A 25,088-nucleotide genomic window follows, 5' to 3' on the forward strand; every position below is an offset into this window, starting at 1 on the left:
TTGCAAGCAAATAACAAGGAGATAGTTTCATGTTATGAAGACAACATCACTAAACGACAAGTAGCTTCTATTGTCACATCAATCTTTGATCCTTTGGGACTAGTGAGTCCAATAGTAATTTCTTATAAGATATTTCTACAACAATTATGATTCCAAAACTTGGAGTGGAAAAGTTTGTTTCAACAGTTACCAAACATTAATCAGATTTAAGTTAACAGATTTGTGCTAGTTCAACGAAAAGTGGTTGACATTCAACTCCACGGATTTTCAGATGCATCACAAGTTGCATATGGCTGTTGTTTGTATCTTAGATCAACAAATGAAGATGGTGAAACTACTTCATTACTTCATTCACGTTTGCATGTGGCACCTATAAGAAGGATCACTCTTCCTAGTCTTCAATTATGTGCTGCTTTGTTGTTGGCAAAACTAACACACAAGGTGTTACAACTACTACAATTAGAAGTCAGGAGAATCAATCTATGAACCGATTCAAAGATCTTGCATCTCCTGCAAGACGATGGAAAACCTTTGTAGCAAATAGTTTCACAAATTCAAGAATGCACTAAGCCTCACTACTGGAGCATGTAGTGTCAGCACAAAACCTCGCAGATTTAATTAGCAGAGGGACAAATGTAGGCTCAATACACACCTCTCAAATGTGGTTTTATGGCGCTGATTGGCTATCACTTCCAACAACATGGCTTTCCAAGTCCAACATCGTCAACCGATGATGACTTTGAACTTGTCGAACTTGAAGAACAAAGAACAACTACAGTAAATCTAGTTACAAATGCACCGACCATCAAAGAGTGATTGCATATTGTTTAAGACTTGTACACAATGCGAGGAAGAAACAAGAGAAATGCATAGGATCATTGTCGGCAAGTGACTTGAGGTCAACATTGCATACTTGCATTAGAAGCGTGCAACACGAAGTTTATGGCAAGGAAATTCGAAAATTGTCTTCTAACAGTCAGGTGTCAAAGGATAGTCAACTTTCAGATCTACATCCTTTCCTCGATGACAAACAAGTACTCAGGGTTGGAGGAAGACTTAGACACTCGCAGCTACCATATGACAGCAAACATCAAATGATATTACCACCGAAGCATCATTTAACTGAACTGATCATCCTTTCAGAACATCACAGGCTATTACATGCAGGACTACAAATCCTTATATGTTCAATATGATAGGAGTACTCACGAGAGCTGGTCAGAGCATAAGTGCCTCATTTGTTTCAAATTAAGAGCATCTATTTCCAACCAATTCATGGGACAATTACCACCATACAGAATACAGTCCACTAGACCACTTTTAAACACGGGAGCTGGACCAATTATCATCAAACCGTCAATCACTAGAAGCAAATCAAGGCTGAAAGCATATGTAGCAATATTTGTATGCTTTGCCACAAAGGCCATACACCTAGAATTGGTCAGAGATCTCAGCAGCAAGTTATTTATTTCAGCTTTGCGAAGATTTACAGCATGCAGAAGAAAATGTTTGAACTAGTATAGCAACAATGGAAGGAATTTCGTTGGTGCCAATCATGAATTTCAAGACTTAAAGAATTTATTCCAAACATCAGACTTCAGAAAGTCTATAAAAGAACATGCAGCTCAGGAAGGATTCAAATGGCATTTTCTATCACTCAATAGCCCAAATATGGCTGGAATTTGTGAAGCAGGAGTGAAGTCCACGAAGCATCACCTGAGAAGAATCATAGGGAACTCTGCTCTTACTTGAAACACTCTTAGTTCAAATCGAAGCCTGTCTTAATTCCAAGCCGCTCACATTATTATCACATGACCCTACAGATCCCCTGGCCATTTCCTCACTGGTGCACCTCTAACTAGTTTTCCTGAGCCCAGTCTAACTAACATCAAAGAGTCCAATTTATCCACATGGCAGAGATTGCAGCAAATGTACCAACAACTAGGGGACCATTGGTCAATGGAATTACTTACATTCCCTGCAGCAGAGGATCAAGTGGAATAACCAAACAATGAATTTGAAACCAGGTACAGTGGTCTTGGTGAAGGACCACTCACATGGAAACTTGCAATAGTTGAACAAGTGCATCCTGGTGTGGATGACTAGTGCATGTTGCAACTGTTCGCACTTCCTTCTACTTCTTCTTCTTCTTCTTCTTCGTCGTCGTCGTAGTAGTAGTAAGACGATATCATCCTCGTAAATTATGCAAAAAGGGGGTAGAAGTTGGTGCCAAAGCATTTGTGTTCGAACAAACGATTTCTATTATTTTTCCTCCAAACGGCACAGTAGTTCGGATCCCACTTGAACCTGTAGTTCCAGTCCCGATTAGCCTTTCTGTGCATAAAGTGGACTTAAAACCACAAATCAATCAATCAATTTGACAACATTTTTCATTTAGATAGTTCCTCGCCCAGGGCTGGCTCCCGCCGCCTCCTAGCTATGGTTATAAACTTGATAAGTAAAGCGAGCATAAAAATTTTACAAAAATAATTTTTATTTGCATAAAATGTGAATAGGATTTGGATTAGAAAAAGTTGAAATTTTTCACGTCTACGGAAAAAAATTCAAGTAGAATTCCCGCATAATTCCCGGAGCCAATAATTCACACATAATTCCCGGAATTCCACCCTGGAGAATTTGTATATTTTAAGTGTTCATTTAACATGTCACCGCCAGATGGCAGGACTGTGCAGACTCTCTTCTTCGGAGACTATTCAGGGCATGGTACATATCGGGAAATACCCGTACTGAATGAGAGAACAGCGAGACACATTGCTACATGGTGGCAGACTCCACTCCAATGTAGTCCAGTGTTGTTAGTGTTAATTAAATAGTGTATATACACAACATCATCAACTACGGGTCACATTCCTCAATTTCAGTATACTGCAAAGGGAACTTCACATCATCTGCTTATCTTATCTATTCTTGCTTATCATATGAAGTCCAAATTTTTATTCATCCAACATATTAATAGAGATCATGAAATGAGGAATAATATTTGAGAATATTTATGGTTCTGTATGTTGAAATTAAAACCAGAGAAAATTTTGTGAGGTTGTAAACACAACACTCTGCAAATAATATCCTAAATGATATTTCAACAACAGTATATCAAGGAAGAAGAGTATAACTTACATTTTTTTGATCCAGGAATATACTCTATTTCTGGTTGTAAAATTCCTATCAGGTTTTGTTGCCACCTTGAATAATCCAATTCCACATTATCGCGTGGAAGAGGAATCTGCAAAAATAACATCAAAACATGAATTTCACATAAATAAATGTGGAAATGAGATAGGAACAATCACTTTGAAACTTACAAATTAAAAAAAAAAATCTGACAGCCATGAAATGCAAAATTACTAAAACTACATGATTATATTCCAAAAAGGTTTGGAACCTCAAAGCCACTATGCCATACAACATAATTCTTTGGTGACTCCAAATGTGAGTTGCATTCCAAAGGATATTTGGAAACAGCAGACACATGAATATTAATTATATACTCAATTACAGATTTGAAATAGTATGACACAAGTGCCAATAAAATAAAAATATGTGGCTCATGTGAATAGGTTCCTGTAGGTTTCCTGTAGGTTGTACCAGTACCTTTGAGTAAAAAGTGTTTCATAGAGCAGTGGGTATGGTATTGTTTTATTTGTACAGTTTATTATGTCATAAATCTGTTCTACAATTGCAGACAAATCCACATATTAACATAAGTACAGTATTATTTCGAATTACTATTTTCCAAGGGACCAAAAGACGCACGCCAAGCAACAGTGCAGCAAGTTCCAAAGAGGATGGTGGCAGTGGCCAATGAAATTAATCAAAAAAGAAGGAAAAACAGCTTCGCGGATAAAAGTGAGTACTAGTTTCTCCGTATTTAAGAATCTTTAAATATAACTTATATATTATTTAATGAGTCCTTCTTTGTTTCCTCATTTCAAAGTTTGTAGGATGTAAATATCACAAACCATGGCTTAAGTAGAAAATATCAAAGGACGCACATAAAATGTCGGTGCTTGATAGAGCGGGGAAAGGTGATGCACCAAACCACAATCCTGTCTAAGGGCCTAAAATATCTACCTACAAGCTCTTCGACACAATCGTTTTCAACATCAACAAATCTTAAAATGATAGTCACTTGCCCCATAAGTGTGAAATCTTTGGTGTAATCAATTGATACAGCTAATTTGATTTTTTTAATTAGCAATTTTGACTTTGTTGCACATTAATTGTACCAGTTAACTTTGGATTTTAGGACTTAGATGATAATATTAATTGTTGAGTGAGGATATATACATGAGAGGAGGTACCTATTTTGTTTCTTTTCCTTTCTTAGAGCCAGTTCCTTTTACTTCTCTCTTTCTCTCTAATAACTTAAAAGGGGAAGAAGGTTATTCAGACTAAGGTCTGGACATTCCTATCCCTTCCTCTGCGCATGATGGTGTGTGTTTCTGTAAGTTCTTTCTTCTTGGTAATTTCAGTCATGGGGATAGGATATATTTATTTTTGTCGTTTCAATATGGACCTAGCGAAAGTAGAGAATCTAGGGAGGTGACCTGCTCAGATCCAATGGGTGGGTTTTGTTTCTTCTCCTTTCTTAGAGCCACTGGAGGAAGAAAAACCATGATTGTTTTAAGGGGCCAAAGATATGGGAGTCTGACAGCAAGGAAAAGGGATAACAGTGTAAATAGGAAAAAAAAGTTAAAAAATTGGACAGAAAAATAAGTGATTTTTGATATATCAACTGCCAGTTCGTTTGTGTTTCACTTTCAAAATACAAGACTAGACAGTCTTGCAAAGTCGAGGAAGTGAACCGAGGTCGTTTAGGGTCTTTACGCAGTCTCACTTCGGGAGACCATTCCCACTTGCCACAGACTCCAATTTATAGCTCTCCTTTTTCCTTCTCTAATAATAATAATAATAATAATAAAAATAATTCCACATGAACTTATCTGGAGAGAAGATTAAGTTCTCACGTGCTATTTGATTACAAGGAAGTTCCGAGTGGTAGGTCCACATGCCCCCATTCCCTGATGCCCCCCATTTTTTTCATCGAAGGAGATCCACAACCAATTTTTCCTTTATTTCCCCTTTCCATGCCACTTTATAATTTCTTCCCTTTCTTTAGGGGGAGTGCGGCAGAGATCCACAGTCACTTTCTCCCCTTCTCTACTTTACCTACACCAAACTTTGAATGACAGTACGAGTCTCATTTTGTTCAGGATGGCTATAGACAAGCAGAAATGAAATTCCCTGACTTTTCCAGGACAAATTTTTTCATTTTTTCCCTGACAATTTTGAACTAAATCCACGTATTTGTACATGGAAAATAAACTCATACAGCTTTCAGGCATGGACTGTATTAAGTATCTATATTAGCTTACAAGAAATTGACTTAATTTCTCTATGATTTATATTAGTTCTTAAAAATAGTGAATTTGAAAAAATATTACAATTCACAAGCTAGGAAAGGACTTACAGGGCTTTTCTCATTTGCAAGCAGCCTTAAATAAAATATTTTATTAATTTTCAAGTTATGACTAAATTAGTTTAGAGTAAATTAGTTGTTTTTAATGAAGAAATTTTGTAATTTCTCATTCTTCTAAGCCTCTCTTGTTATTAAATGTTCCTATTTCACCTGCCGCTTGCAAGAACCATGACTACAAACTTATTTTTGAAGCATTAATGCTTCTATCCTACATCTCTTTTCTAAAGGGTGTGGCAACATAACTTCCTTATTTCAGAACGTAATAAAACCCATGTGATGAATTAGAATTGTTTAATGTTTTTTTTACACTGTAGGTACATATCTAAAGTTATGTTTCACACAGTTTTGAAAATCATATCAGGGAGGTGATGCCCCCCTTGTCCATACACAGAAGAAGCCGATTTCTGGCGTTCTTCATGATCCGAACCAGAATATCAGTGGGAATGTTGGCAATTTCTTGACGGTTGTTGGCCTTCAGGTCTTGGAGGGTCCTGACGAGTAACATAAATGCGGGATTTCAAAAAACCCCACAAAAAGAAATCGCAAGGGGCCAAATCGGGGGAGCAGGCTGGCCACTGGCAATAACAGAACATCGGTTCGTAAAGTAGGCCTCGATGGCAAACGCACTCTAATCACTGTTCCAATGCATGATGGTGACTGACCGGGACGCAAACGATAGACTCGTGCCTGTCGAATGAGACCACTCCCACCCCGCTACGACCTCTACAGGCTGCATAGCACGCATTTTAAAAAAGGAAGTTACGCTGTCACACCCTGTATATAAAACAAACAGACAACTTAATCCATGCACACATGATTGATATTGGTATGGTGAATTAGCAGCCTGTTTGATGTGAACATAGCAACACATGGTGTCCGCTTGGCACCCAAATCCCTAACATATCTTAAACCTGCTTCTCGGGACTAAACATTCTGAAGCAATGGAACTGTACAAAATAATGTGGTGCAGTCGCATTGTTGTGAAGGCAGTTGATTTAAGAACAGTGTTATACAGGGCCAAGTTATCTCCTGGCTGTATTCACAGCACAGAACGGTTATTTTGAACAGCGGGTCACTGCCATAAAGACGGGTCCCACACCAGGAGTTAGCTTTGTTGATTGATTGATTGATTTGCTTTATAATACTTTGCTTTTTGTGCCACTTTTGGCTAATTTGAAAAGATGGTGATGAATGATGACATGATGAAATTGATGAATGGACACTCACAAACATCCATGCCAAGGCCGGGACCAGAGACCTGCACAAGACCCAGAAAAAAACCCGTCAGAGAATATGCAACATGCACGTCAAGCCCAGGTGTTCGACATCGCGCGAGCGAGCTTCACGTCACAGTTGTGCACAGGCATCGATGCCTGCCAGGCTTTTCTATTACTCTTAAGAAGACCTGTGAGACTCGATGTAGTTCTTGCAAGTAGAAGCGAGCACTCCTGTCAGTGTTGCCAACGGCCATTATATTTCACTACGCATGGAAATATTTGAATTTCTGCTACGTGCAGCGCAGGTTCCTTGAGGTTGTATAACCATTGGCATAGCAAGGGGTGGGTGAAGTGGGCAACCACCCTGGGCCTTGCACATGTAGGGACCTCCCGTCCCATGAGGTTGATACGAAAAACATAATAAATGGAAGTGAGAAAGATAGAAAAGGCTAATTTTTGTGGGCAATAAAATTAAGACCTTTTTATCTGGCTTTATATTCTAGTTTAACGTTATAATTTGAATGAATATGTCAAATCAGAGGCGGGTGGGAGCTCAAAGCCTAAGGGGCCCCGAAAAAGTCAAAATAATTATCATTTCTCATGTGAAACATAAACGCAAAAATTGCTTGGACATTTTTATCCATTTATTATTTTCTTGAATAAAAAGCCCTTTATCTTGGCTTTTCTTCTGTCTTGTGATCTTGCATAGCCTACCCGATTTTAATATGTTAACGGTAAAGCACCTCAAACTGCCACAGAGCAAAGTATGGGGCATTTAAATGCTTCCGGTGTTTTAAACTGAAGAAGGGTATGGATAATATTAGCAGTTCTTCCTTCGTTCCTACAACTTCAGATGTAGGCAGCTATTGCCCTCTGTAACGGGCACGAAGATTATTTATCTTCCGAATTTCCTGATCCAAGTTCTAAGTTTCAGGAATGTGCTTATCTGAAATCAAGTGCTTTGGGAAAATTTCTTCTCCTTGATAGCCCTACACTAGCTTCCAGTGTTCTCTGTATCCTGTACCGCCTTCTGTTTGGGGGGGAAGGGATAAGTATGTATTTGTATTTTCTTCTTTTGAATACATAAATGTCAAAGAAAGATATGTTGTAATATGTGAAAATTGAGAGTTAGAGCATAGATTTGTATAGTTATTAATGTAAGTGTAGCCACAACCAGCCATTCTAAGTACTTGCATAAATTTCCTGGAAGAATATGACTGTACTTGAGGGACCCAAAATTATTTCTTGCGGACACGTACTTTACGATTTTGTTATGCCAATGTGTCAAATATTTAATATTACAACAAGAACATTAAGACGTAACAACAAAATGAGATTCACAATTATTATTATCATCTAAGTCCTAAAATTCAAAGTTAACTGGTACAATTAATGTGCAACAAAGTCAAAACTGCTAATTTAAAAAAGTCAAATTAGCTGTATCAATTGAATACACCAAAGATTTCACAGTTATGGTGCAAATGACTATCGTTTTAAGATTTGTTGATGTTGGAACCGATTGTGTTGAAAAGCTTGTAGGTAGATACTTTGGACCCCTAGACAGGATTGTGGTTTAGCGCACCCCTTTCCCCCCACTCTATCAAGCACCGACATTTTATGTGCGTCCTTCGATATTTTCTACTTAAGCCATGGTTTGTGACATTTACATCCTACAAACTTTGAAATGAGGAAACAAAGAAGGACTCATTAAATAATATATAGGTTATATTTCAAGACTCTTACTTTGTGTTTCGCTGATTTTTCTTAAAAAAAAGTTTAGCACATTTAAGGATATTTCAGTTGTCTTACTGCCTAAAGAACATCGAGACTGGACCTATAGTTTAAAGTGGGATCCGAACCACCATGTGCTTCCAGCAGGTATCGAACCCGGTACCCCTTGATTACAAGGCGATGACACTACCACTGCACCATAGGGGAGCACCCCCAAAAAAGTATAATGTTGAACTACCACCAGTCACACAAAGTTCCAAAATATTTACAATGGCACTTTTTGCAAGACTTGTTTCGCACTCCTTTACAGGTGACAGCAGTGGCAGCAATTAGGGGCGGGACCGAGAGGGTGCAGTTGCCCCCCCCCCTACTTTTTGCCACTTTTGACCACGCTTTTGACCAAGGGAAATTAAACTGTCCTTGCCCCCCTAGTTTTGGAACCCAATCGCCGCCACTGGGTGTGAGTGATACAAATGTTTTCTAGCAAGGAATAAATGTCAAATTGATAAAAGTGATGAACATTTTAAGTGCTCCTTGACCATTTTAGAATCTAAAGGTTGGCAACAGTGACTGCATGACTCATGTATCTGGAGACGGTGCAAAACCGGAATGAGCATTCGCTGAAGATAAGCGAGCTTCATCTTGCAAGGCCTTCCAGTTACCCATGGGCTTTCGATGCTTGATGGGTCAAAACCCAGGTTTATAGTTTTACTCGCCTGCCCGACCAGCCAGGCGGGCATAGTAAGCAATTCTGGCCGCTTTCCAGCTCTCTGGCCGGGACCCCTGGTGTTGTAGCGCGATGTGCTCACCACTCTGCTACGGGGGCCAGCAGGAGTTAGCTTGGCTTAACTCTGTGAGAAAGATGGCACTTCTCATATACCAACTGCATGCTGTCGGTCAGAAGCAGATTCTAGCAGAGATCTACCGGAACTTGTGAGAGGTGTAAGGACTGGATGCCATAAGTGACAGTATGGTAAGATGATGGTGCAGACAATTCATGGAAGGCAGATACATCATGCATGACCCAACACATCTGACCACAAGTGGGCTCTTTTCCATCACTTCAAGTGGGAATCCCGACCTCACATGCTACGACTTTCATCTGTTCCTTCAGCTGAAGCAGTTTCTGGCAGGTCATACGTTTTGACAGTAATGCTGCTTTACAGATGGTTCTAATTTTTGGAGGCAGACATATGACATGGGCATACAAAATTTAGTGCCACACCACAACAAATACCTGAATAACGGTGATGAATATGTCGAAAAGTAACTTATGGGTCACTGTAATTAAGACAATAAAATGTCAATGATTAACGAACTTTGTGTTTCAATTTATGGCTAATTGGAATGTACTTTCTGGACCATTCTTGTATAAAGCTTCAGCCTGTTAAAATCAATAACAGTAGACAAAATGTGAAAAAATCAGTAGCGCTGGCAGAGGAACATTGGTTACTGACGTAAATTATATGTTTTTAGGATTGAGAGTCTGGAAGTTTGTCCGACGAAATGTCGTACTGCATCAGACAAAAAATGGATGCATAAGAGTGCCCTGCATGCATTTTTATGCCATAGTGAGACATTCTGTTGCAATTCGTTATTAGTCAGGTTTAAGTAGGCCTTGAAGCTTTCCTGGCGAGGAATGGTCAACAGCCCGAGAGAATCTTTTCATTAGTCAGATTTATCTGACAAAAATCACATGCATCAATGGAGCTTAAATATTCAGTGGATCAATCAAATGTCATTCCACAGCATAGGACAAAAAATTCAGGTTGGATAAAAGTCCTCATTCGTTTCAACGTTCCTTCATAATGTCCACATAATGCTGTACTATGTTGTTGGACATCTGTCGGACAGTGCCAGAGTGGGTGCACCCTTCTGGTTGACAGGTTCGACTTCTTATAGATCCCATAGGCAAGAAAAAATATGTCAATACATTTTAAATATGACATTTAGAGGTTCATCAAATGTGTCTGCTCACTGGAAATTTCTCCTCCCCGACCTCCTCACCCTCCCTGACCTCCTCACCTTCCATCACTTGTTTCTGGCACTATGGTTGTGTCCAATGCATAATAGAAACCTAAAAGTTTACGCCAAAGGCTGGCAAGGTGATTTTCCACATAAGTGCAGCGCTTATTACGACTTCTTCAAAATCAAATGTCTGCCAGGTTCATTGCATCACATCATATCTACAGTTCAACAAAGAAACATTTGTCAATGAAGACAAAATTCCCTGCCATTTCCCTGACATTTTTTGACCTCTCCAATTCCCTGACTTTTCCAGGTTTTCCATGTCTGTCACCACCCTGTTTGTTGTTACGTCTTTATGTTCTTGTAATATTAAATATTTGACGCAGTGGTGTAACAAAATCGTAAAGTACGCATCCGCAAGAAACAAATTTGGGTCCCTCAAGTAGTCAGATTCTTCCAGGAAATTTATGTAATTACTTAGAATGGCTGGTTGTGGCTACACTTACATTAGTAATTATACAAATCGATGTTCTACCTCTGAATTTTCACATATTACAACACATATTTCGACTTTTATGTATTCAAAAGAAGAAAATACAAATACTTACTTATCCCCTCCCCTGCCCCTCTTAACAGATGGGTGGATAAAAATAATGATTTTTATTTATAATTTTTGATATTAAATCGATCTTTTTTTGGCACCGTACACACACATAATATTTTATGTAGAAAGCATTTTTTCTGATAAACGGCCCTGTAAAATAATTGAACAGTTTAATTAACCTTTTGCCGCCCAAGGCCTTTTTCACATGTAAGCCCCTCTGTCCCGAGCCAATTTTGAGCAAAATGCAGAGTTTCAATTAAATGAGTATAGATCGGAGACTAATTGCCCTAGAGAGATGAGTGATATACCGTTGTACGCGGAATGAACCAGAGATTCAGACTATATGAAATTTATGCAAATTCGGCGTATATGTGGCGGGGGGGAGGGGGCTAACTCTCAAAATTCCAAAATTTCGGGGAAAAAAATTTGGTTCCCCCACCCTCCCCCCCAAGAAAAAAGTACATGACAGTGTCAACATGCACATGGAAATGATCGCTGACATGTAAGGAACACAAAAATATTTGCATTATTATCATATGACCAATGTAACTTGAGTTGTACCCCCAAAAGGAATGGTCGGCACGCCACTGATTCAAGCTTCAAAATGCAGCGGTACCTTGAAATGACTATAGCTCAGAAACTAAATGCCCTAGAGATATGAAAGATATACCGTTGTACGCAGAATGAATCAGAGATTTAGACGATATATAATTTATGCACATTTGGCGTATATATGGAGGGGGAAAGGGGGGAAATCTCCTGAAAATACTTTTTTCTTAAAAAATGGGGTTTCGTCCCCCCCCCCCCGCCCCCAGAAAAAAAAGATATGAAAAGTTCAAAATTCACATAGAAATTATCGCTGGCATGTAAGAAACAGAAAAATATTTGCATCATTGTCGTATGACCAATGTAACTTTAGTTGTACCCCCAAAGGGAATGGTCGGCACGCCACTGATTCAAGCTTCAAAATGCAGCGGTACCTTGAAATGACTATAGCTCAGAAACTAAATGCCCTAGAGATATGAAAGATATACCGTTGTACGCAGAATGAATAACAGATTCAGACGATATATAATTTATGCACATTCGGCGTACATATGGAGGGGGAAAAGGGGGAAATCCCCTCAAAAATACTTTTCTTAAAAAAATGGTTCCCCCCCCCCATGAAAAAATGTCAAAATGTACAAAATGCAAAATTTATGCAAATTTGGCGTATATATGGAGGGGGAAGGGAGAAAAACCCCAAAAATTATTTTAAAAAATTGTCACTTCACCCAAAAAATATCCTCGCACTTGGGCACAAAATGACACCTACGCACAACATTCACGGACAAAAAGCTAGAACGCAGTGAAAAATGAGCACCGATTCTTGCAGCAGCTTGAAATTCTATTTTTAGACAATGCAGGGTAACCCCTGTCGCAACTTGTGGACACTTGTGCTAAAAAAACAAAGGTTTCCTTCAGCGCGCTTCGAAATTCCATTCTCACAACGCAGATTCAGCAACCAGTCTTCCCCCACCCCCATCCCCTCACGGAAAACTTTTATTTTGACATCGGATACTGATAAACAAGCTTTCTTCGAAAGCAGTTCACAGGCGGGAGTGAAAAGCATTGCTTTAGAACAACAAAGCCGGTGTTCCTTTGTCGGCAAAAATTTGACCTTGAAAAGAGAAGCAAAAGAGAAGTCCCTTTTCCCACCTTTCCCCCTCCATTTTCATGAAGACAAAAAAAATGCAAAAAAACATTTCTCTTAAATACATGTGTTAGGAACAATATAAAAAAAAAATCGAAATTCTAGCCAAAAATAGAAAAGTTATAACGTAAAAACTACGACCTTGACACAGCGTCTCGATCGAGATGCTTGGGGCAGTGAGGGTTACATTTGGGTATCTCGTTCGAGACACTTGGGCAGCGAATTTAAGTCTTATCTCCATCGAGAAAGAATTGCTTTCTAAGCTTCGAGAAGGGGATAAATCCAAATTTTATGAGGCGGTGATCAGCGCATTTCTCTCTAAAGAAAGAAGAATAGAGCTGGAATTCAAATAACTATAAGTAATGAGCAGTTGATTTTTCAAAATTTACTTTTTGGAAGGATAAATGAAGGGTAAGGGGAAAAGCCGGGAATGTGCATGTGCATTTTAGCAATTTTTCAATGAACGGGTCATTCTTATGTCCATGGGTTTTTTTTAAGGCGTGATAGGTAGGAGTTCCACCAACCCCTCTGGTTGCAAACTCGTGCTTTAAAAATAAATTGTATGGCGAAGTATTGAACATTAATTTTCTCGTTTAAACAGTCCTTGCTTCTCCTTACCCTTCAAATATATTAAATTTTAAATGAAGTATTTACTTCATTTAAAATAATTTATGTAATTTAATGTTTTTTTCTCAATATTTCTAAATTTACACCAAAAAGGTACGGAGAAAATTTGTAATACTGGTATTGGTTCACAGAAATGAGAGGGGGAGGGGTTAACATTCCGTCTTTGCCAACGCCTTAATTTCAGGGTCAGGAGATGCCACTGACACACACACACATATTCATGTTTGATTAAGGGTTGCCAACTGACCCATTAACATGTTCACAAATAAGCTAAATTTGTCAAAAGTAGGAAAACTTTTCTCCTGTACCAGTTTCACAATATCTTAAAGTGTCCTTTGCTTTAGAAATCATTGCGGCAAAAGCTATGTTGTGTCAAGATAACTTTTATATTTGCAAGTCAAAAATAAAAACATTACATTTTATTTTAATTGAAATGCATGATCTCTTTTTGTGATTAGTGAGAAATTGTGAGCCTACCTAGAACAATGATATTGCCTGACAAAAAAATATTTCTTACAACAAGTCTTAAAAATAATTACAAAATATAGCGCAAAAATTCAATATTCACCAACTGCCATTTTGTGGCCTGAAAACAAGAACAAATAACTGATTTAGAGAGAAATTTGTCTTGCAATTTTATGCCCCATGTAGTTGTTTAGAGAAGTGTTTACGTTCTATCCCCTTACCAAAAAGGAAAAATTTCTATTTCTGCTGACTTTTCTGACATTCTGGATCACCATGCACTGGTCTCTCCAATAAAAATTGATAATGCCATGCCCACCATTACTCTTGTGACAATCGGAAACAATTTTTCACATATGTCTTAAAATTTGCAACTTCAATACTACAGGACCTGAATAAATCAAATATCAATATATTATTATTCAATATAGTATTAACTATGAGATAAAAACCATCATGTTAAAAAACTTTGTGGGAAGGGGGCAGAATCGAACTTGGGACTTAACTTTGGGGGGGAGGGTCAGAATCAAAGTTGGGACTTAACTTTGAGGGTCAGAATAAACTTGGGACTTAGCTTTGGGGGCATAATCAAGCTTGGCACTAAACTTGGAGAGGGGGGAGGAAGGGGTAGTGAGGCAAAATTAATAAGTTGTCCATCCCATTATATTAGCGCCCACAACTATTTTGCTGAATAGCATACATTTGCACAATCATAAAAAAAATACACTTCAATACTTTGCTACTCAAGTCCCAAGAGGTTAACAAAAGTATCATTAACTTTCCAATTTAGTAGCATGAAAAGTTTGGGAGCCAAATGCCCCCCTCCCTTGCCCCCAAGTTATGCCTATGAGGGCAGCAGAACATTCTGCAGTGGTATCAGTAGTTTAAGGACACTAGTTGCCTGTGTAAATGGAAAAGTATGGGGGAACCAAGCACATCTGATGAAACAATGGAGAGTGAGGCAAAAATAGAGTCCTGCAAGTTGCAAACTTGGAATTCCGCTGCAAACTGTGGGGAAAATTTTTGCAAGGACAGCTATAATTCAAGCCTTACCGTGTGTAGCTCTTGAAACAATTAAAGCGAAAAGATTTTGGCCAGATTGGAATTTTGCATCAGAATGCATGAAGCATTGGAGAACAAACATTTTGTCACCAAATTTTGCAGAGAGATCCAAAAATGCCAAAAAAGTTGGCAAAGATAGAAATTCTTACTTCTCAGTAAGGGAATAGAACATGAATAGTTCTTCAAACAACTAAATGGGACATAAAACTGTCATATAAATTTCTTTCTACATCGATTATTTGTTCTTGTTTCTGGGCTGCAAAATGGTGGTTCATGAAAATTGAATTTTTGCACTATATGTTGTACTTATTTTTAAGACCTATGACAATTATATTGCTGGACAATATAATTGTGCTAAGTAGTGTCAACTTCTCACTAATGCACAGAAACTGAATATAAATTTGAATTAAAATGAAATATGTTTTTATTTTTGACTTGAAAACACAAAAGGTATCTTGAGTTTTACCACTATTTCTCATAAGTATATCTTAAAGTTTTGCGAAACTGGCACAGGTGAAAATTTTTGCTACTTTTGACTAATTTAGCCTATTTGTGAATGCTTACTCTGCTCTTCCAGCCCTGTACCAAATGTGGAGACATTTGTGGGCACTGTGAAAAGGGAGTTCCCTCATTTTGCTATCAGTTGATGCTCAATACATATAGAAGCAGTGAAGTGCAACAGTTATTTACCCACACACCCCAAAATATCCCTAACACCCGCCAAAAATTTAATCAACAACCCTCCCTAAAGATTTTCCAAAAGGCCCAATTTATGGTCATTTTAGCTCTAAATTCTCCTAAATATGAACAAAGAGAGAATATGAAGTCATTACAATCAAAACCAAAAATTTTAGAAGCTTTGAAATTAATAACTGTTCATTACTCTTGTGACATTTTGAAAACCAAGCTAGATATCATGCTCTGCTTTGTAACCACATGAAAAGAACGAACAAAATAGAACACATAATGTGGCCACATGACCAACAGCTTTGCCGCCTCAGAAAGAGTTACATTTTCCTTACAAATTGAACATGAATAGCTTTATTTGTGCATTTCCAATCTATATTTGAAACAAAACCAGATGACACCAGCAACTAAAGTCAGCATTGCATACTCACCAAATTTAAGACATTACAAGCGTTGTCACCAAATGCCATGTATCACCAAGAGGAGTATTGAGGGTTTGGGCAGGAGTAGATTTTATATAATGCATAACATGTTGCACTAACACAATGTGGATAAAGTAGTGCCACAAAGCTTACTTAACAGTATACATGTAATTTACCTTGATCTCTGAATATCATACTAGCACATAGTGAAACACAGCTGACTCTCGTTTCTTTTCCATTATTTGCACACATACAATACTCTGCATAAAGGGAAGGAACAATATTTGCAACTAGTATCAATTGCAATTCCTACTTGCAACACATTTGTGGCACCACTGTGGCACAGTAATTAGTAGTAAATAGTATCATACTTTGAGCATCAAAAAGTTATACACAAACCTATAATTTTTATCTTGTTGTTGGCGAGTGATATTTGGTATTCTTGCAACACCATGTAGACCTCTGTAACTTCAAAAGCATAACTGTTGCATGTTTCTGTTACCCGTTTATTCTTTTCAAATGCAGACTTGAAATGTCTAATCAATCAATACATGGTTCATTTAAAAATAAGTAACTTTGTTCTGAAGCGGTAACATGTTTTACATTGTGTTTCACACATGGTAATCTTACCAAAACAGAACATGAATATCTTGCTTTGCTTTAAAAATATTTCCATTTTTGATTTTTAGCTACTTGTGTCTGTGGGTGACATATGCTATAGTTGAAAAAGTTTCACAAACATGAAATTAACCTGCAAAATTAGCAATTCCTGGATGAGGTTCTCCAGGAACTGGGAGAACATACGTAACTCAGATATTTGTAGGTCATCACCAGAGGGATGTGAAAGTCTACTTGTGAAAACCAATATTTCTCTTCTCTTTATTAACATATACTTGTTACCCTACCATCCGAGGTACTTTTACTTCAATAAATACACTTTAGATGCACATTTGGCAAGCATGTAAACAACTTTGCCTTCCTCCACCCATATATACATAAGAATGTTCTCAAAACTGTCAACTATCAAATTCAATATTAACAACAGTTTCCTAGCAAAAAATTAACTGACAAACATCAAAATCCAAATTAATAATTTAAAAAAAAGTTATGTTATGTTTGTGACACTACATCCGTTAATCTGGTGACACTTTTCATTTTGGTATAGCTGTGTTCCTGGACAAGCACGTTAACCAATTACTTGGCAGGAAGGCACTTAAAATACCACACCTGTCTTGTAGGAACATTTAAATTTAACAAGCCCAAAAATGCATGGAAGTACATTTTTTTTTATACTTGCAACAACATAAAATGTATAATTGTTGGAGGGATACCATGATCAAGCTATTCCAAACATTCCCTAGTGTGAAAATAACCACCCTACTATACACATGCTTCTTCTTGGTGTTACTTCTATGCAGTAACTGAAGATGTGATTGCAAAATCTTAATTTTATGTCAGGGAATACATCTGCTTGACCTTGAGGGTATTGTTTAGTCAGATCCTGGAGCAACTCAAGAAAGGATGGGAGAAATCCGCACATTTTCCTTGTTTGCCTGATCCTACCACAAGCAAGAAACAAACACACAAATGCTTACTGCTTCTGTCTTACCCTGCTGCAAATTAGGCTAAGAGCATGATTCTTCCCCTACTTATCTGCCAGTCACTGCACCAGCTGAGTAGAAAGTCAAGATTTGCAATCGCACACAGAGAAGTAGCACATGCATCAAGGTGTGAAAAGATGCCCATGCCAGGGACCGGCTGGAATCACTTCGGCATGATTTCACATCAATGGCTGATAAAGGGTTAACATGTTTCTAAAGTAAAATATTGCTACACATACCTTCTAAGACATTTGAGATCAACTTGATATGCCCATTTGTAGATATTTTTTGCTACTCTTGCGACTGACTCATGGATACGTTTTTCAGGCATATTTTTAATTAAGTGTTTATCAGCAAATAGGGATATCATTATTGTTTCTCTAAATGTTCATCTTTTCTGAGTAATATGACATAAATTATACCAAGTTTGACTATAAAATCATTCAAATACTGAGGAGTACATTTCAAATGAATGCAAGAAATAAATGTCAAGTTTCAGGTCATTTTAAATTAAAAATATAAATAGGTGAGCATTATAAGTATTACTTCCTTAAAGTTCATAATTTTCACTTTTCAGTTGTAATTTATAAATTTTGCTAAATGTTCTTACTAAAGCTTCATTCCTCATGGAATGTCAATAACTTTTACCACACTGGCCAATGAATATCTCTGAAAATGTATACAAATATGAAATTTGGTGGAAAGAGACCTGTCAAAACTCAGTATGATTGGCATACCAATTTTCTTGACTCAGTACAGACTTTTTCCAATTTAATTAACAACTGAAACTATCCAATACCTACGGATTACTAGAACCTTCTAAGAACAGAAGTTCAAATCTGATGTACTGACAAACCGATCAATGACAAATGTCATGAAACAAACTATTTGATTCACGTATCTGTCAGTTTGTTTGATTCAACAATAAGGCTAGTACAAAAATAAAATGTAAATCATTAATCATCACATGACATATCTCAGAAACTAATACAGCTACAAAGATAAAACTTGTTCCAAATAATCTACAAAATAATAGTGACATAAAAATGCTCCTTCACAGGCAATAAAATCTGTTTTCCTTTGGAGGTCAAAATTGAATCTCAAGTGAAATGTTCATAACTGAAGAGATTCTGTGACAGGCCAAAAAAACTGTTACTTTTATCACCACTAGCATAACCTTAGTAGTTAATTCTGTTGTGATTCAAAGTTAATGAATACATAGCAAGGAGTTTTCAAGACAGCGTTTGTGACCTAATTAGAATGTAGAAATGTTTATAACCTACCTGGAAGGTGAATACATCATTATAATCATCTCCATCCTTCAGATTTTTCAATTGTGATTTATCAGGACAATTTCTTGTCTTTCCTCTTGGAAAATACCACACAGTGTTGTTTATTTCTGTCTCTTTACATGTTGTACCCAAGATGGTATCTGCATTTGCAGGAGCTGGAGCTAATACAAGAAAGAAAAAAAGGAATCTTAATTATCCAAATCATAACACCTATATATAGTTCTAGTAAAACAAGATAATACATGTACCTAATATTGCTGATCACAATTAACATCTTTATGGAATGGTGCACAAGTTTTCATTAATTAGTTGCCTTCTTTCCCTCAATCCTGAATTATAAAATTGTGGAGCACAGCAGTTGAAATGTCTGTGTGTGTGTATATGGTGGTGGAGATTGGAGTGATGAGAGTTCATAATTTATATTCGCCCCATTCAGTATAGCATGAATGAAGATTGAGGGGTGATTGTGACCCTCCGTACATACACACGTGAGAAACTTGAAAATTTTTAGTGGGTTGGGAAAATTGTCATTCGTGTGAATTTTTCATTTTGTTTTGTGTGCGCGTGATAAGCGAATAATTAGCAATTTTGTGTGGTATGATTTATGACATCATGCACAAGGAATAAATGTCTACGTTGTTGCGTTAGGCCTGATGGGTTTGGTTCTCTTAGCATAAATGCACTGTAAATTTATTATTTTTGCTGAGACAACTAAACGTAACAAGCCTAACAACTTAGGCATTTAGCCGAAAAATGAAAGCATTCCCAGTGATGTAGGAATGCAAGATGCATTTTAAAATCACTTTCAGGCATGTTAAAACATCCAAATGTGCTGATTGGAAAGAAAAAGGTTGAAATTTTTGAGGGTGTATGGTCGGTCACCAGCCCAGTTTGAGGATTTAAGTCGAGCATAATCGAAGCACATTAACTGCCTACCTACAGACTTTCACACTTAAAGTATAAACTTTTTCATGACTTTTCTCACACACCCTACAAACACTAACCATGCACAGGGTATCTTTCACACTAAAGACACACGACAACCTTCGAAACAAAAACCAAGTACCGTGTGACATGAACTGAAACATCATCTGCCGTAAATCTCATGCTCCCTGACATAACACCAGGATTGCCAATCTTCAAACTCTGATATTCCCAATACGGCTCCAAGTTACAAAACACAATCACTGTAACATGTCAAATTCAGTTCACATCCATTTTCCATTCTTCCGGCAAACCATAACTTTTAAAACTACTATAACACTACAAGTAATGCATAACATATAATGCCACAGATTTAGTTCATACCACAGGAAGATGGCACCGATTAAAATGACATCATAAATAGTCCACAAAAAAATTTATCACTCCACTATAATACATCTCCGTGAGTCAAAAACAACAGAATTTGTTTGTATGGAACAATCTTCATAAATGATGCAGAAATTATCACCTTCTCACAGGGGTATGGAGGGTTAATGGTACCGACCTGTCAACAATATGCATATACATGTTATATATTCATATAAAAGTCATTGCAACATACTATGAAGGGATATGCAGGGTTTGTGGAGATAGAGCCCCATTTATTAGAGGCTGAGTGAACCCTACAACTGCTCCATGCAGGAATATTATTTGAAAAAGTAACCCACCCCAGGATCTCCATTGTGGCAGTCAGATGCCCTACTGACTGGACCACCATAACTTTTACATATTCATATATATATATATATATATATATATATATATTATTTATATAAAAAGATGTCACCATACAACACGGACAATCTTTCACACAACTGCCAATGACAGTACTCAATTTTCAGTTCCCAAATGACAACTGCTTTAGTGTGTGTAACTAAGTAATGCAAGAGCAGCCTTCTGGAATGCAAATACCTCTGGACATACTCTACTAAATCCTTCTTTAATGCAAAAACATAAAATAGGAAATACTACACATGTAGGAATAGTGACACATGCAAGATTTATGAGGAAGTGGTTGAAACCTTCCAGCATGTCTGCAAGCTTGATAATGTTTCCATGGATACTGTCACCCTAGAATATTTTCAGATAATACAATAATGTCAGTCCCAACAGTGAATCTGACACATATAGAGGATAAACATTTGCCAATGAGCAAAATGTTACTTAGAAAAGTTGATAATCTTGATGTATTCTACCTAATATTAGAAGTTTGTCAGTGTAGTATGGTGATGCCCTGCATGTGTTTTCCCTCAGTCACTTCAAGCAAATGATGTGTAAAATGGTATCTTCAATGACTTCTTTAATGAACATGTGTTTCCATCCACTAACTTAACCCTTGTAGTCCTTCATCACCCTGCCATGGTTAAAGTTATGCTAAAAAAGAATTATGTTAATTAGATCAATCAACCTCGAACAAAGTTTCCTCCCACTCAGGATGAAAACAAAAACAACATAATAATGGTCCAGATCATATTTTCAGTAGTGATTATCCTATCGATGTATAAAGCTGATTTGAAACAAACTTCCTGCTTACTTTCAAGTCCTTGTAAATGCCAATTTATTAATAAAAATAGTAAAACTTACAAATACGGGGGTTGCTGGAAACGTTTCTGCAAACCACCACCAACAGTGGCGCTAGTGTTCTGCTATTATAAAAATCGGAAGAATAGACCTTTTTTATGTTTAAATTATCCTTGATTGTTTGTTTAAGCCTATTTGTTTATTTTTCACAGCAGTTTGAAGAAGCAGTTTCGTGTGGGAAATAGAAATTTCTCATGAACACTTTCGGGCAATGATTTTTTATGATTTCAAATGTAGTTTAACACCGAAATAATGCATCGAGCGACTTCATTTGGCTTTTGGGGATGAAGCACCATCCAACAGGACTGTGTACAATTGGTTTTCCGAATCCCAGCATGGTTGCACATTTCTCAGTGATGAATTTCATGAAGGTCGTCTATCCACGTCTGTTATTGCCAGTAATGTTGATGCTGTGCATGAAATGATTGAGAGGGATCGGCATGTGACATACCGTGAGATTCAGGCATCCTTGAGCATTGATATGAAAGCAATACATATGATTTTGCATGGTCATCTGGATGTATGGAAACTTTCAAGCCATTGGATCCCACACAACTTGACTGAAGATCAAAAACAGGCTCATGTAATTTGGTGTAAAGAAATGATCAAAAAATTCAACCGAGGCAAGTCAAATTTGGTGTACTACATCGTTACAGGGGACGAAACTTGGATCTATTTATATGAACCCAAAACTAAACAGCAATACACTGTTTGGGTGTTTCAAAGTGAGCCGAAAGCAACAAAAGTTGTTCGTTCGAGGAGTGCTGATTGCTTGTTTCTTTGGTTATACCGGACATGTGCCAACAATATCTTTAGAAGATCGAAGGACTGTAAATGCTGAGTGGTATACAAAAATTTGTTTGCCAGAGGTCATCAATGAATTGCGTAAAACAAACCCAAATCGTCACATTATTCTTCACCACGACAACGCCAGTTCCCACTCAGCACACAAACTGTTGTTTTTTTGTCCAGTAAAAATGTCGATTTAATGACTCATTGTCCATCCTCACCTGATTTATCACCTAATGACTTATTTTTGTTCCCACACATGAAAAATAAGATGTATGGTGAGTGATTGTGTCGCCTGAAGCAGCTGTTGACACATTCCGAACAGCAGTTTCTAAGGAATCAGCTTCCGAGTGGAAAAAATGCTTTCAAAATTGTTTTGAGAGTATGCAAAAGTGTATTGATCTTAAGGGTGAATACTTTGAAAACCAATAAAGCCATTCCCAGAATTTCACATGTCTTTTATCATATTGATTGCAGAAACTTTTCCAGCAGCTCTCTTATACATATATATTGTGTTTGATGTATGTGCACTACAATTTCATTTTGGCTTCTTAATGTCAACATCTCAGTTGTTGATTCGAAGCTTTGGGACTTTTAACCCCTTCCAAGCTGCAAATGCAGAACAGCAGGAACATTACGAAAATAACCTCTCTCTACCACAGAAGGAGCATTATTTACATGTAAATCACAGTTCCAAACAAGGGTGCCAACGGGGGAAGTTTACATGGTGAGGAGTCAACATCAAATCATGCATCAAATTGAACTCTGTTATGAATTACTTCCTCAACTCTCCAACTCTCATAGTGGCTGCATTACATACAGCCCAGGAGATAACTGTGTGGCAGATTCTTCCAACAGCATAATAAATTTAATTTATGTTGGAATTTGTGTATAAGTTAGACTTTTTAAAAATTAGTTATGCAGTAATTATATTACAAGTATGCAGGAAATATAACTGCAAGTAGCAACCATAAGTCTGTACCATATGGGTAGATACATACAGGATAGAAAATGTAATTTCTCAAAAGCTTGTAGCATCCTATAAACATTTGTCAAAGCTGACAGTGTTGTATGGCAACCATATGTATGTAAGGATAAAATGATTTGAAATTTTTACCAAAGGTATGAATGTTCCTTTATATAGAGGGTGAGTCAATAGTGCATCCCCTAAAGATCATTAGAAATAACTAAGTAAAAATTATCACAGCACTATCATTGACTGATCCATGTAAAATCACCCAGGCCATGATACCTATCGATTCACATTTCAATTAAACTTGGTGTATTTGTTAATAATAATAAGCAAAATTTCTCTTCTGTAAACCTCATTGTTACTGAGAAACAGGAGGCTAAATTTTCAGAATTTTGCACACATTGGTCATTGCCAAGGTCATGGTGGTAGCCTGCAGTGCATAACATAAAAAGTTATATCTCACAGTCAAATATCATTCATTTAGAAAGTTGTCGCCTAGAAAAAAATTCTTGCATTGTACATAATGTTGATTTTTTTTGTCAACATCTCAAATTACTAAATTTGTATTATCACTACAAAGCAGAGAAGTTACCATTCCATTTATTTTTTCACATTGAAGCTTAATGTATGTTCTGAAAGGCTATGAAATAAAATCAGTGGGATTTGCACTGCTTCTATTAAATCTTCTTTAAAACAAATTTTATGTACATGCATATGGGTCATTCCATGCCAAATCGTCACAAAAAAATTATCTTTTCAACCTGACAATTTTAGATTTTCATAAAATTTGGGAGGATGGTAGAGGACATGTAGTAACTTACAGGTGTAAAATTTCAGCCTTAAGTGATACACAGTATTCATACAACAGGGTTGCCAACATTATACAAAAATGTAAAATTTATTCTTACAAAGTCAAGAAAAACAATTCATAACTTTTCTTTTCATTATGGTATAACTTTCATCTTGGACTTGTTTGAAGGTAAGGGAGCATAGTTTTCATAAAAAATGTTTGGCAAAATACCGAAATTTTAATTTCAAGGTCACATGATGTTACCTTTGATCTTGCATATCTAAAAAATGTACATTCAATTTGAGGGGGAATAAAGTTAAGTTAAACAGTTAAATACAGTCTCCACTCGGTGCAAGTTTCATTTTGAGATGACTTTGGAAACAGGAGTAAAAAAGAACCTGTTTCCCTGAAACACCTTATATCCCAGCCAATGAAGTGTAAAAAAGCAAGTCCTTATTTTTTCGAACAAGTGTTCTTGGGTTACCAGCCAGGTTAAGTCGTCGTTGGCTTTCAACATTTTGAACACATACATTGCTCTCATCATCAGGGAATATGGAAATGGAGACCAGTTACCCTGATGATGAGAGCAATGTATGTGCGCAAAACGTTGGAAGCCAACATCGACTTAACCTGGCTGGTAACCTGAAAACTCTTGTTCAAATCACATCGCCAGGAAAGCTATGTAACTTGTACAATTGTTTTTTTCCTTATTTTTTGTAACAAAGTTTTCAGTATGTTCAGCCACACAAGATTTCTCAATTTTTCAATTAACGCAAATTGTTTTGATCTGAAGAGACCTTATGCATCAATTTGGTGAATTATGCATAATTTCATAATTTTAATGGTAAAATTTCTAGTGATATTTTTTTCTCAGATTTTGACCTCAATTTGTCATTTTTTAAAGGAAATGTCCCTAATTGTTAGTTAATTGTCTGTGACATATTTTTACCAGGCTTGCAGTCAAACAACTTATTAGGGCCACTGTTGCCCACCTGTGTGTGCAACAAGCAGCAAACTTGGAATACCTCTTTCCCAAAGTGACCACCATGGAAACAAGATTTTGTCCACATAAATGTTCTGTGCTGTGAATAGCTGCAGGAAGTTA

General features: G+C 37.1%; 1 protein-coding gene across 1 annotated transcript in view; it reads right to left on the minus strand.

Moving 5' to 3' along the window:
* The window catches only part of wls (Wnt ligand secretion mediator), a 126,075-nt gene that overhangs the window by 86,405 nt on the left and 14,582 nt on the right, over positions 1 to 25,088 (minus strand). The window contains exons 2-3 of the mRNA XM_083117468.1: positions 18,858 to 19,027; positions 3,139 to 3,244 (exon numbers count right to left, since the gene is read on the minus strand). Of these exons, the coding sequence (XP_082973594.1) occupies positions 3,139 to 3,244; positions 18,858 to 19,027 (276 nt within the window). The remainder of the gene's footprint in view (positions 1 to 3,138; positions 3,245 to 18,857; positions 19,028 to 25,088) is intronic.

This window comes from Lepisma saccharinum, chromosome 2, assembly GCF_977018435.1.
Source record: "Lepisma saccharinum chromosome 2, izLepSacc3.1, whole genome shotgun sequence".
Lineage (NCBI taxonomy): Eukaryota > Metazoa > Arthropoda > Insecta > Zygentoma > Lepismatidae > Lepisma > Lepisma saccharinum.